Raw genomic sequence first — 13,816 nt, 5'->3', positions numbered from 1 at the left:
AAATTATAAAAACAAATTATGGTTAAATATTAGATACACAATACGTTTAAAAAAAAAAAGCACAAACAATGCAAAATTTTATATATTTTGTTTTTCCATTTACAAGTGTAACAAAACTTTTTTCTTTTTATAATTCCAAACTTCATTTGAAAACTTCATTTTTTTCCTGATTAAAACAGATGGTTAAGAACAAAAGAAAAAAAATTTAAAAAAAGAAGATGGTTGCAGAAATACACGCTCTTTTTATAGTTCATTTTTCTCATTTAACAATATAAAAAGAATTTATATTAAAAACAGTAAGTGTATGTTCGTTTGTATGTATGTATTTTTGAGAAGGAAAACACAGAAGTTTACTGTAAGTTTTTTTAAGAGACAAACTACTGAATAGCTAGAGATCACAAAGAAGGGTCACATTACATACACTGGAGAGCAAAGAGCTCAAAATTTTGTTTGTTTTCCTGTTCTCAAAAGTTGTTTTGGACTATCCTACCACTAAAGGTTTTTCTTGGTCCTTTATTCAAATAATATCTGATCTTGAGTCTCCCTACCAATTACTCTTTTTTTCTTTTCTGTAAAGGAACACACATCCCTTATCTCTTCCAACCTTTTCTTTAAAATGGCTATGTTCACATTTCAGAGCTGTTATAACAGGAATGTAAGTACTACTCAAGATCTTGGACGAGATGGCCATCAGATTCCTACTTATTCAGAGATTTTATGGTTATATTTTCATACCTTGTAACGATGATTTTTGTGAACACTATTCTGGAAGCAGTCCATACAGAGTACACATGTTGGATCAATTGCACAATCCCTGAAAAAAATCAGAAATTAGATTCCAAAATTTAGATGACTCCCACTGATGCTCAGGTGTTACTACAATATAATGTGAACAAGTTGCCTGTATGGTGTACAACTGAATAAAAAATGCTTCAAAAACTGAATTCCAAAAATGTTTTGAACAAAGATCATATTGCTAGAATAATTTTAGCCTCATTTAGCTACACTTAAGTATGTAGTTCTGGATGTTTGGTTTTCTTTCTGAAATCACTGTCATAGCTTTGAGCCTTGACCTGGTTTCAAACTGTTAGATTACAATTCAAAAATAATTTTGTAAAAAATAATCCATTTTTTCCATTAACTATCATCAGCTCATCCTATTACATTAATAAATATATTTTACAGCTGGGTGCGGTGGCTCAAGCCTGTAATCCCAGCACTTGGGGAGGCCGAGGCGGCCGGATCAGGAGGTCAAGAGATGGAGACCATCCTGGCCACCATGGTGAAACCCCGTCTCTACTAAAAATACAAAAAATTAGCTGGGCATGGTGGTGTGTGCCTGTAGTCTCAGCTACTCGGGAGGCTGAGGCAGGAGAATTGCTTGAACCCAGGAGGCGGAGGTTGCAGTGAGCCGAGATCGTGCCACTGCACTCCAGCCTGGTGCCTGGGGACAAAGTGAGACTGTCTCAAAATAAATAAATAAATAAATAAATAAATAAATAAATTTTTTTACAAACACTGACTGTTCATTGTTAAATGAAGCTTGGATAAAGACAAAGTTCATCAGAATGCAAGCAACACAAGGGCAGGGATTTTTATTTATTGTACACTGAAGTGGCCCAAACACCTACAATGGTACCCAGCATATACTGGGTACTTACTATTTATTGAACAAATGAAAGAAATTCAATCCCTCTTCATCTCTACCTTAATAACAACTTCTTACATGTATTGTTGTATCTAACATTTTAGAGGAGACATTAAGAACAATATAAATTAGTGCAAAGTACAGGATTAATTTTTTTTCCTTTTGAGACAGTCTCACTCTGTCACCCAGGAATGCAGTGGCAGGATCATAGCTTGCTGCAACCACAGCCTCTCAAGTTCAAGTGATTCTTCTACCTCAGCCTCCTGAGTAGCTGGGATTACAGGCATCTGCCACTACACCCAGCTAATTAACTGAATTTTTAGTAGAGACAGGGTTTCACCATGTTGGCCAGGCTAGTCTTGAACTCCTAACCTCAAGTGATCCACCCACCTCAGTCTCCCAAAATGCTGGGATTATAGGAGTGAGCCACCATACCTGGCTATGATTAATTTTTTAAATATCTTATTTAAAAGAATTGAAGAGATAAAACTGGGATATTGTTTAAAAATTTAAAAGACTGGCTGGGCATGATGGCTCACACCTGTAATCACAGCACTTCAGGAGGCCAAGGCAGGCAGATCACCTGAGGTGAGGAGTTCAAGACCAGCCTGATCAACAAGGAGAAACCCCGTCTCTACTAAAAATACAAAAAATTAGCTGGGCATGGTGGTGCACGCCTGTAATCCCAGCTACTCGGGAGGCTGAGGCAGAAGAATTGCTTGAACCCAGGAGGCAAAGGCTGCAGTGAGCCAACACTGTGCCATTGCACTCCAGCCTGGGCCATAAGAATGAAACTCCATCTCAAAAAAAAAAAAAAAAGAATAAAGGCTGGGTGAGGTGGATCACGTCTGTAATCCCAGCACTTTGTGAGGCCAAGACAGGGGGATCACCAGGTCAGGAGATCAAGACCATCTTGGCCAACATGGTAAAACCTCATCTCTATTAAAAATACAAAAAAATTAGCTGGGTGTGGTGGCACATGCCTGTAGTCCCAGCTAGTTGGTAGGCTGAGGCAGGAAAATTGCTTGAACCTAGGAGGCAGAGATTGCAGTTAGCCGAGATCACACCACTGCACTGAAGCCTGGGCAACAGTGCAAGACTGTCTCAAAAAAAAGAATTTAAAAGGCTAACAGGAAATATAGGTTGTCTAATAATATTCTGTAAAATATATATGATCTAAGACCTATTTAGAATAGGATTTTCAACCTCAATACCACTGACACTTTGGGCCAGATAACTGTTTGTTGGGGGTGGACCAGACTGCCCTGTGCATTAGGATGTTTAGCAGGAATCTTGGCCTCTACACAATAGATACCAGTACCCTCCCCCTGGATGTAACAATTAAAATTATCTCCATGAAACTTTTGGAGACATGAGGTCTGCAAATGTCTATCATGGTTTAGTTGAAAGTGACTGAGCTCTAGCTAAAAATACATAAGAAGATAAATGAACTTTACTATATAGCAACATGGTACACAAAATGCAAAAACTTTCTTTTTTCTTCCTAAAAACAGGATAAAGAAAGATAGTATGTTCTAAACAACTGTTAATTGTATATAAACCTGTCAGGCATAGAATTATAAGAAAGTAAAAACAACTCTCTGTATTTATAAAGTCTAAAAATTCACACTCCTAACCTAAACTAGCTCTAACAAAGGAGGAAAACTAAATCTCAAATTTCAGGCAGAGGTAGGGAGCAAAAATGTTCTCTGTGCTGCCACGAAGTTTAAGGCACTGTTCTCACAAGGAATAAAAAGCCTAGGCTGGACACAGTGGCTCACCCCTGTAATCCCAGCACTTTGGGAGGCTGAGACGGGTAGATCACGAGGTCAGGAGTTCAAGACCATCCTGACCAACTTGGTAAAACCCCATCTCCACGGGGGGGGGATGTATGTATGTATGTATGTGTGTGTATATATATACATATTTATATTTACATATATATATATATATATATATATATACACACACACACACACACACACACACACACACACTAGCTGGGATATATATATACACATAAAAAATTAGCCAGGCGTGGTGGCATGCACCTGTAATCGCAGTTACTCGGGAGGCTGAAGCAGGAGAATCGCTTGAACCAGGGAGGTGGAAGTTCCAGTGAGCCGAGATCATGTCACTGCACTCCAGCCTGGACAACAGAGTGAAACTCTGTCTTAAAAAATAATAAATAAAATAAAAAGACTTAAGTTGTTTTTAGTTTCCCTACCGCTGGCCTCTTCTATTCAACTAAATTACAACTGTTTCTACAGGTTCAAAATCCCTTACACAAGACTCTGAAATCCAAATAGCTCCGAAGTTGAAAGGTTTTCGAATTTCTGTAGGTTTGGCACCAAATCGCACTTGATGGCAAAAAAAGACTTCAAATGGAATGAGACTACAGGCATTATTTATACTACTTGTTGTGAAAATTCAGATTTCTTAAAGAAAGATTGTGTTTGATTACAGTGTCCCACCCTAACTCTGCTGGGGAAGTACTCAGAATTCTGAAATACCACAAAGAGTTTCAGTTAAGAGTATGCTGGATACATTACAAATAAGACAAAAATCTATCACTGACATTGTGTTGTAGAACAGGAAGAAACTGTGAGAACTATTTAACTGGAAGTCATATATATTCAGAAATGAGCTGTACTAGCAAAAACCACACAACAACTGCATAATAAAAGAAAGTTAATTAACTGTTACTATTTATAATTACTATTATAAATAGTAATAAACCAAGAAAAGTATATCACAAAATAGATAAAATACCAAGATAGTAATAATTGGCCAGGGGTGGTGGCTCATGCCTGTAATCCCAACACTTTGTGAGGCTAAGATGTGTGGATCACTTGAGGCCAGGAGTTCGAGAACAGACTGGTCAACATGGTGAAACCTCGTCTCTACTAAAAATACAAAAATTAGCCAAGCATGGTGGTGGGCGGCTGTAATCCCAGCTACTTGGGAGGCTAAGGCAGGAGAATTGTTTGAATCTGGGAGGCCGGAGGTTGCAGTGACCCGAGATTACGCCACTGCACTTCTGCCTGGGTGACACAGCCAGACTCCATCTCAAAAATAACAGTAATAAGATTGTAATAATTATAATCAATCCTGTAAATTTCTAATTCTTACCTACAAGAATAGGTTGTCTCTCCACTTTTGAAAACCTTCCCACAAAGCTGAAATGCTCCACTGTGCTTCAACTTCTCTAAGCAAATATCTGGATCTTCTCCAAATAAGTACCATTCCAGTGGAGTGAATATTGACATTTGTACACTTTCCTCCTGTTTTTCCAAGTCTGGGTCCATTTCAGCAAAGTAAATTTCTGGCACCAGCTGTGCCAAATGATGCAAGAAAGCAGTATAAAAATCAACTTGCTGATCCCACCACTGAAAGAAAAGAAGATGAAAATTAGACTGTCTTACAAGCTCCTTCTTAATCATCTGGGGGCACAAGTAATGACATAATTCTATAATTTCAAAGTAATTTATATACTTCATCCTTCACCAGTACAGAAAGAAAGTGGGTGATTTAACAAAATTAAGCTTGGAAATAAGCAACTACCATATACCACAGATATTGGAAAAAAAAAAAAGAAGAGTAGCTATAGTAGGTGAGAATTATCTTTCCCTTCCGGAATGGCCAATTCCTGCTACATGAAGGTGGTTCTATTATCAGTCACCGGCTAAAAAGACAATGCATTCATCACACACTTTGTTTTAGAAAACCAGAGTGTTTAACAAGAGATCAAAATAAACATAGGCCAAAGTTTTACAAACATAAAAAGCACTAACCATGAAAGAAAGAAAAAAAAAACTGGATAAATTGGACCTCATCAAAAGTAAAACCTTCTGCTCTTCAAAAGAAACTGTTACAGATGGCTTATTTGCATATGAAAACATGCTTACTATTATTAGTCATTAGGGAAGCACTAATTAAAATGACAATGAGATACCCCTGCACTACCTAGTATGGTGGCTAAAATTAAAAACTGGCAATATCAAATGCTTACTAGGCCAACAGTACTTTCGCACCTACAGTCCCATCTCAGGAGGTCGAAGTAGGAGGACTGCTTGAGCGCAGGAGTTCAAGGCTGTAGTGTGCACCTGTGAATAGCCAATGCACTTCAGCCTGGACAACACATAGGAAGACCCCATCTCTTCAAAAAGAGTGACTTACATCACTTGTAACTGAAAAGATGAAGTCCACCATTTTTTTTTTGTCTTTTGTTTAAAAGACAAAAAAAACAAAACACATATGACTCAAGGCATATCATTAAAAAACAACAACAAAAACTTACCCAAGGAGTTTTATAAGCTGATAATATAATTACAATTAAGATTTTAGATAAGGTTCCAGAATAGGCCATTAAGGAAAGTTACAGATATTTGATTACATATAAGGCTTTTTTAGTTTGCACTAATGAACTTCAATATTCCATTCACAAATAAATTCAACCTCAATATTCCATTCACAATTAAAACTTTATGGTATTACTGTTTACATTAGGTATTACTGTAGAAATTATATTAGCCCATTCTCTGAAGGGCAATTTGTAGATAGTTATTAAAATTTTAAATTTATATACACTTTGACCCAGAAAGGCCCATTCTAGAAATTTATTCCTCAGATAAACATGTATAAAGGAAGTATTTGCAGCATGACTATTTTTAATCGTAAAAGATTGGAAACAACCTGAATGTCACAAAACAAGAGCTGAATAAATTATGGGACTTTATAAAAAGGGAGAGGGCACAGATCTATGTCCTGATATGGAATATTCTTCAAGTTATACTGTTAGATAAAAAGTAAAAGGTACAGAACAGTGAGTATAATGTGGTACCATTTATACTGGGAGAAGGGAAGAGAAAAACAAGGAAGAGGTGAAGGCGATGTATGCTTATATCTGAATACAAAAATCTCTGAAAGGATTCAAAATAAATGTTAACAGTAGAAAGAGCCCCGGGAAAGACTTAGTGTTCACTGTGTTACCTTTTTTACTGTTTTAATTTTTTACTCTCTCTCTATATATATACACATTATCTATTTGAAATCATTTAAAAATGTTTTCAATCCTATACATTTCATGTACAGTTATTCCTAACAGCAAAAAATTAAAAACCTGAATGTCCATGAACAGGGTAATAATCTATCATTTAGCCACACTCACCCAAGTGTGAAAAGATATATTTACATCCACCAGATGTGCACTATAACATCACTTGTAACTGAAAAGATGAAGTCCACCTAAATGTCTATCAATAAAGGTATATCCATTGTGGTACAAGCATACTATTCTATGCAGTCAAAATGTCATAAATACTGTTAAGCGGAAAAAGAAGCTTTAAATATTATAATTTCATTTTTGTAAAAAGTAAAAAAATTATATATGCTTTTTAAATTTCAACGCATTTGGGTTTGGGATTCCTTTTTTTTAAGACAGAGTTTCGCTTTTGTCATCCAGGCTGGAGTGCAATGACGCAATTTTGGCTCATTGCAACCTCTGCCTCTCAAGTTCAAGTGATTCTCCTACCTCAGCCTCCTGAGTAACTGGGTTTTCTAATTAAACAAATGTGCATGCACATCTCTGCCTATGCTTCCCTAAGCATAGAGTAGGGTCTGAAAGGAGAAACAACGAACTATTAATAACGAATACACGAAGGGAAGAAACCAGGGAAAAGAATTAGGGATTGTCACATTTTTACTTTCAACAGTGTTACACCATTTGACTTTGTTAGACAAATGTCAGTATTTTTGCAACTAATAAAAAAAAAACTTCTAAAAAATCTACATGAGGTCTGGTGTGCATGGTAGCTCATGCCTGAAATCCCAGCACTTTGGGAGGCTGAGGCAGGCCGAGGTCAGAAGTTTGAGACCAGCCTGCCCAACATGATGAAACCCCATTTCTACTAAAAATACAAAAATTAGCTGGGCATGGTGGCACATGCCTGTAATCCCAGCTACTTGGGAGTCTGAAGCATGAGAAACTGCTTGAACCCAAGAGGCAGAAGTTGCAGTAAGCCACTATTGTGCCACTGCACTCCAGCCCAGGCAACAGAGTGAGACTCCATCTAAAAAAAATTTTAAAAGGTCATGGGGCCAGGCACAGTGGCTTACACCTGTAATCCCAGCACTTTGGGAGGCCAAGGCAGGTCAGGAGTCCGAGACTAGCCTGACCAACATAGAGAAACCCCGTCTCTACTAAAAATACAAAATTAGCCAGGTGTGGTGGTGCATGCCTGTAATCCCAGCTACTCAGGAGACTGAGGCAGGAGAATCACTTCAACCTGGGAAGCAGAGGCTGTGGTGAGCCCAGATTGTGCCATCGCACTCCAGCCTGGGCAACAAGAGCGAAACTCCTTTTCAAAAAAAAAAACTACTTGAGTTAATAAGCCCATTTAAAAATGATGCCAAATAGTCTCAAAGTGTCTCCAATGGAAAAGATGGTAATTTTAAAATAAAATTTTAAAATAGAAACCAACGTAACCAAATGATTAAGATAAATATCACCAGTAATAAGAACTACTGATATCAAGAATCCCTTGATATGATACACTGAGAAAGACACCACTTATGTTATGCTTTTTTTCTTTTTAATAGTAAAGGGGTCTCACCTAGGCTGCTCTTGAACTCTTGGGCTCAGGCGATCCTCCCCACTTCCTGAGGAGATGGGTCCGTCTGGGACTACAGGTTCATACTACAGCACCTGGCGGACTTTTGTGTTATTCTTGCCCAAATGTATAATTTTATTCCAATTATGAGAAAACATCATACAAACCCAAACTGAGGGACATTCCATACAGTAACTGCAGAGGACTCTAAAAGTATTAAGGTCATGAAAATAAGAGAGGATCAAGACATTGTTACAGACTGGAGGATACGAGAGAGATAACTAAATGTAACTGGGATCCTGGGTGTGATCCTGAACAGAAAAAGCACACTCATGGGAAAACTGATGAAATTCAAATAAGATCTGTAGTTAGTATTAATTTCCTGTCCTTGATAATATGCTATGGTTATATAAAATGTTAACATTACAGGAAACAGGAGGAGTGAAGTAAGAGAACTGTGCCCAATTTATACAACTTTTCTATCAGTCTAAGATTAATCAAAACAAAAAGTGAAAAAAGAAATGATGCTGAAGAGATTTATTGACTAATATGGAAAGGCATTAATAACAAACAGTTCAGTAAAGTACGTTACAAAGAAGTACATATAAAATCTCAATTTCATTAAGTATTATATTTATAATTACACAGAGAAAAATCATGAGGAATATTTAACAAAATGTTAACAGAAATAGGTGGTGAGATTTTAGCACATTTTCATGGAATTCATTAGTCTGCTTACCTGATGAGTAATATCCTTACAGGGAGTCCACATTTGGTGGCTAATTTTATGATTTTTAAATTAAAATTTATTTTACGGGCCGGGCGCGGTGGCTCAAGCCTGTAATCCCAGCACTTTGGGAGGCCGAGGCGGGTGGATCACGAGGTCAAGAGATCGAGACCATCCTGGTCAACATGGTGAAACCCCGTCTCTACTAAAACTACAAAAAATTAGCTGGGCATGGTGGTGCATGCCTGTAATCCCAGCGACTCAGGAGGCTGAGGCAGGAGAATTGCCTGAACCCAGGAGGCGGAGGTTGCGGTGAGCCGAGATCGCGCCATTGCACTCCAGCCTGGGTAACAAGAGCGAAACTCCGTCTCAAAAAAAAAATAAATAAAATAAAATAAAATAAAATTTATTTTACTAAAACCATTTAAAAATAATTACACCTTCCAGTATTCCAATTCCAACTTTTCTGGGGTACTCATACATGAACAACTTTTCTCTGGCAACAACTACAACTAACAGAGATAATATATAATGTTCTATGTTATACCTAAGGTTTTTTTCATCAAGAGCACTAAACGAAAAAAAAAAAAAAATCTTGCATATTCAGCACTACAAAACCAAACAAAAAACCTTTCTGTTCTACTTAATTATAGGAGGCATAGAACTCTTTTCAATTTCTCTTTTTAAGAATAGAAGAAATGTGAGAGTAAAAAAAGAGTACAAGCCCTTCACATTTTATAGATGAGAAAGCTAAGTCACAGGGGAGTAAAATGACTTGTCCAAAATCGTTAAATAACCAGTTGGTATCAATGTCAGGAACAGAACTAGGTATCTGAACTCCAAAAGTTCAGTGCCCTTTCTACTAAACCAAACATAAATATACAGTTTTTACATCTACCTTTACTGGTTTGTTCAATTTCACATTACAGCTTGGGCATGCCACACCCAAAAATCAGAAATCTGAAATGTCCCAGGATCTGAAAATTTTTGAGGGCCGACAAAACATTCAAAGGAAATGCTCATTATAACATTTTGGATTTTAGATTTTCAGATTTGGGATGTTCAACTAGCATAATACAAATATTCCAAAATCTGAAAAAAAATCCAAAATCCAAAACACAAGGGATACTCAACCAGTAACAGTAAAACAAAACAAAACAATAACGTTTTGCCTTCTTAATTTTTGTTTTAACTTTTGCCTTCTTTGTAATTACAATTACAAATGAAGCCTCTTAGCTAACAACTACCAAACATTCCTGAAGGCTACTAAATATTCTTAAATTATATCTGTTATCACATTGTTTATCATGAAGAACTGAGATTAAAACCTCATGGCTGGGTACGGTGGCTCTAATCCCAGCACTTTGGGAGACCAAGGTGGGTGGTTCGCTTGAGCTCAGGAGTTTGAGACCAGCCTAGGCAACATGGTGAAACCCCATCGCTACTAAAAATACAAACAACAACAACAACAACAAAATTAGGCCAGGCGTGGTGGCTCATGCCTATAATCCCAGCACTTTGGGATGCCAAGGCAGGTGAATCACCTGTGGTTAGGAGTTCAAGACTAGCCTGGTCAATGTGGTGAAACCCCATCTCTACTAAAATATAAAAATTAGGCATGGTGGTGTGCACCAGTAATTAGAGCTACTCAGGAGGCTGAGGCAGGAGAATCACTTGAACCTGGGAGAGGAACTTTGCCCTTCAAATCCCTGTTCTTATAGGCCTAAGACAAGTACACGATAAAAGTTCTCAGTTAATTGCTAAATGCTACACATTTCTTGCCAAAGAAAACAAAGCAAATTTTGATAACAGTAAGCCTTCTATAACTTTGTGTACAGAATTCGTATAGGAAATAAAGTTCAGTTATACTCTTCACAAAAATTTTTTCCATTATTGCCAAACTATGGAAAACTTTTTTGAACTAAAATAAGTTTGATGTTTTGCCTTTAGTTGGTTGTTTTTAAAATTTTCCCCCATTTTCAAAAGGAATTAATTTAAGAATTTTTAACTACCAGGTCCAGAAAAACAAAAAAAACCTGGAATTTAGGGAAAGCTTTCCTAATTGACTGTTCTGTAAAAAACAAGTTCTTAAAACATTTAAATTCCCAAACATTCCAAACATTTCCCTCATCCCCATGGAGACTAGAAGATATGTTTTCAACTCTGACCCAAGGGCTTGGATGCCTGTTTGGGAACATCATGCTGAAAAAGGAACTGACTTAAGTAGATTAGTTTTGTTCAAACCACAACTTGACCTTCCTTAAACAACTGCTGAACATCTATAAAACCTTCAGAGCCCTGTAATTGCTTTTCTAATTCTTCTTTTTAAAGTGGTAACAAAATTTGGAGGAACTACAAGTTTTCTTTTCTTTTTTTGAGACAGAGTCTCACTTTGTTGCCCAGGCTGGAGTGCAGTGGCACGATCCTGGCTCACTGCAACCTCCGCTTCCCCAGTTCAAACAATTCTCCTGCCTCAGCCCCCTAAGTAGCTGGAATTACAGGCACGCACCACCATGCCCGGCTAATTTTTATATTTGTAGAAATGGGGTTTCACCATGTTGGTCAGGCTGGTCTGGAACTCCTGACCTCGTGATCTGCCCACCTCAGCCTCCCAAAGTGCTGGGATTCAGGTGTGAGCCAGCAAGCCTGGTCAGGAGCTACAATTTTTCATAGCTACTATGGATTAGTAATAATTAGAGCATCTCTAGGCACCAAAAAATCTTTGATTATACAATGTTTTCTTCTAATATTATTCTACAAACTCAAAGGTTTAAAGCAGCGAGGCACAATGGCTCATGCCTGCAACCCTACCCTTTTGGGAGGCCAAGGTGGGCGGATCACTTGAGCCCAGAAGTTCAAGACCAGCATAGGCAACATGGTAAAACCCTGTCTCTACAAAAAAACACAAAAATTAGCTGAGCATGGTAGCATCAGCTTGAAGTCCCAGGTACTCAGGCTGGGTACCTGAGTGGGAGGATCACCTGATCCTAGGAGGTTGAGGCTGCAACAAGCCCTGATCATGCCACTGCACTCCAGCCTGGGGAACAGAGTGAAGCTCTGGCTCCAAAAAAAAAAAAAAGGCAAGCTCATAACTAAGCTAAAATCTACCTTCCTGTAACTTGTATCCTGTTACTGAAATAAACCAATATAATTCACTTGGCTTTTTCCTCATTCTTTCCAAATAAATGAAGGTAACTATTATGTCTCTCATTTCTAGTCTCTTCATTTCATGGCTAAACTGAAACAAAGATTCTAAAGAAATTTGGCCAGCCCTAAAGACATGGTATCCTGACCACTCTCCATGTTTATTACCCTTACAAACTATACAACATGCTTCCATAAAAAAGAATAGGACTATTTGTTAACCTTCCTTATCCTGGGCACTAAACTGCTTCAAGAGATCACATTCTGGAAAGGTACGGTGGCTCACGCCAGTAATCCCAACACTTTGGGAGGCTGAGGCAAGTATATCAACTCCTGAGTTCAGGAGTTCAAGAACAGTCTGGCCAACAGGGCGAAACCAACCTCATTTGTACTAAAAATACAAAAAAAATTAGCCAGGTGTGGTGGTGCATGCCTGTAGTCCCAGCTACTCAGGAGGCTGAGGTGACGGAATCGCTTAAACCAGGGAGGCGGAGGTTGCAATGAGCCAAGATCGCCCCACTGCACTTCAGCCTGGGCAACAGAATGAGACTCCGTCTCAAAAAAAGCAAACAAACGAACAACAACAAAAACATCACATTCTCACATTCCTTTTTTCTTTTAAAATTTTTTTCTATTTCTTTTTCTTTTTTAATATATATTTTTAATCCTCTTTTTCCTAGTTCCCACAAACAGAGCGATTCTCTCTCTGGCTGCCACATCACACAACTTGGTGAAAGTGCAGACAACTAAAACCCTTAGATCAATCACATTTAAGAGATCTAGTCCTGTATACAAATGAACCTAGGTATAACGCTTTACTTTTATCACAATTAAGTTAGTTTTGACACAGTATGCGGCCTAATGAGATTTTTTTTTTTTATCCTATACTTGTTATCCCTACCAGTCTTGTGCTGTCTGCAAACATGGTAAGTCTTCTACACCTTTACGGTATTGATAAAATAAGCCAGAGTCAAATACAGAGCCATATGACAAACGAGGCTCCTCTCTTTTCTTTCCTATTGAGATAACGTCTAAGCACGCTGTCAGAATTTGGTTTTTGAAAACACTTTGTCCCTCCTAAGGGACAGATTCTCTTTGTCCTATTTGTTCTATTCTCTTTCTTATTCATCTCAGTTATAGGTCATGTCCCAATTTTCTAGGCTTTCCTTGAAGCATCTGGATAAATAAAATCTGCTTTCCTAAACTGAGGTATCTATTTCATATTCTCTTTCTGCTGTATGAAATACATATTTGTAAACCAACTAAAATCCTCTCTTACAAGGCAGAACATGTGTGTATTTAAAAATATTGATAAATCAACAGACTTTCCCTCCAGTGGCTAAAGTCATTTTGCGCTTACCCATAAATACCAAAACTTCAAAGGCATTTTAAAAGGTAGTCCATAAAGACATGAATTAGTTATAGCTCCACTCCTCTGAACAAGTCAAACAGACTTTGTTCTGAAGAGCAGCATTAAGTAAACTATTAGAAGGAGAATTATATTCAAGTGAGTAGCAGTAGACTCCATTCTGGACAGGGTCTGTGTCATTCCTTGGCAGCAAGTGGGCATTTAGGAAAGCATACTAACTCTACTGGAGTCTTATCAGTAATGTTTATTCACCACAGCATATTTCCAAAAGCACTCAGATAAGAGTGTGACAACATTTAAAAAAAAAAAAAAAAAAA

General features: G+C 37.7%; 1 protein-coding gene across 1 annotated transcript in view; it reads right to left on the bottom strand.

The window, feature by feature from the left end:
- Positions 1-13,816, bottom strand: part of UBR1 (ubiquitin protein ligase E3 component n-recognin 1) — an 85,955-nt gene that overhangs the window by 61,910 nt on the left and 10,229 nt on the right. Inside the window, exons 2-3 of the mRNA XM_017546406.2 lie at positions 4,781-5,037; positions 736-814 (exon numbers count right to left, since the gene is read on the bottom strand). Coding sequence (XP_017401895.1) covers positions 736-814; positions 4,781-5,037 — 336 coding nt within the window. The remainder of the gene's footprint in view (positions 1-735; positions 815-4,780; positions 5,038-13,816) is intronic.

This window comes from Cebus imitator, unplaced genomic scaffold (assembly GCF_001604975.1).
Source record: "Cebus imitator isolate Cc_AM_T3 unplaced genomic scaffold, Cebus_imitator-1.0 Scaffold9, whole genome shotgun sequence".
Taxonomy (NCBI): Eukaryota; Metazoa; Chordata; class Mammalia; order Primates; family Cebidae; genus Cebus; species Cebus imitator.
The sequence above is the reverse complement of the archived record's forward strand: the minus strand, read 5'-3'. Positions and strand labels throughout refer to the sequence as shown.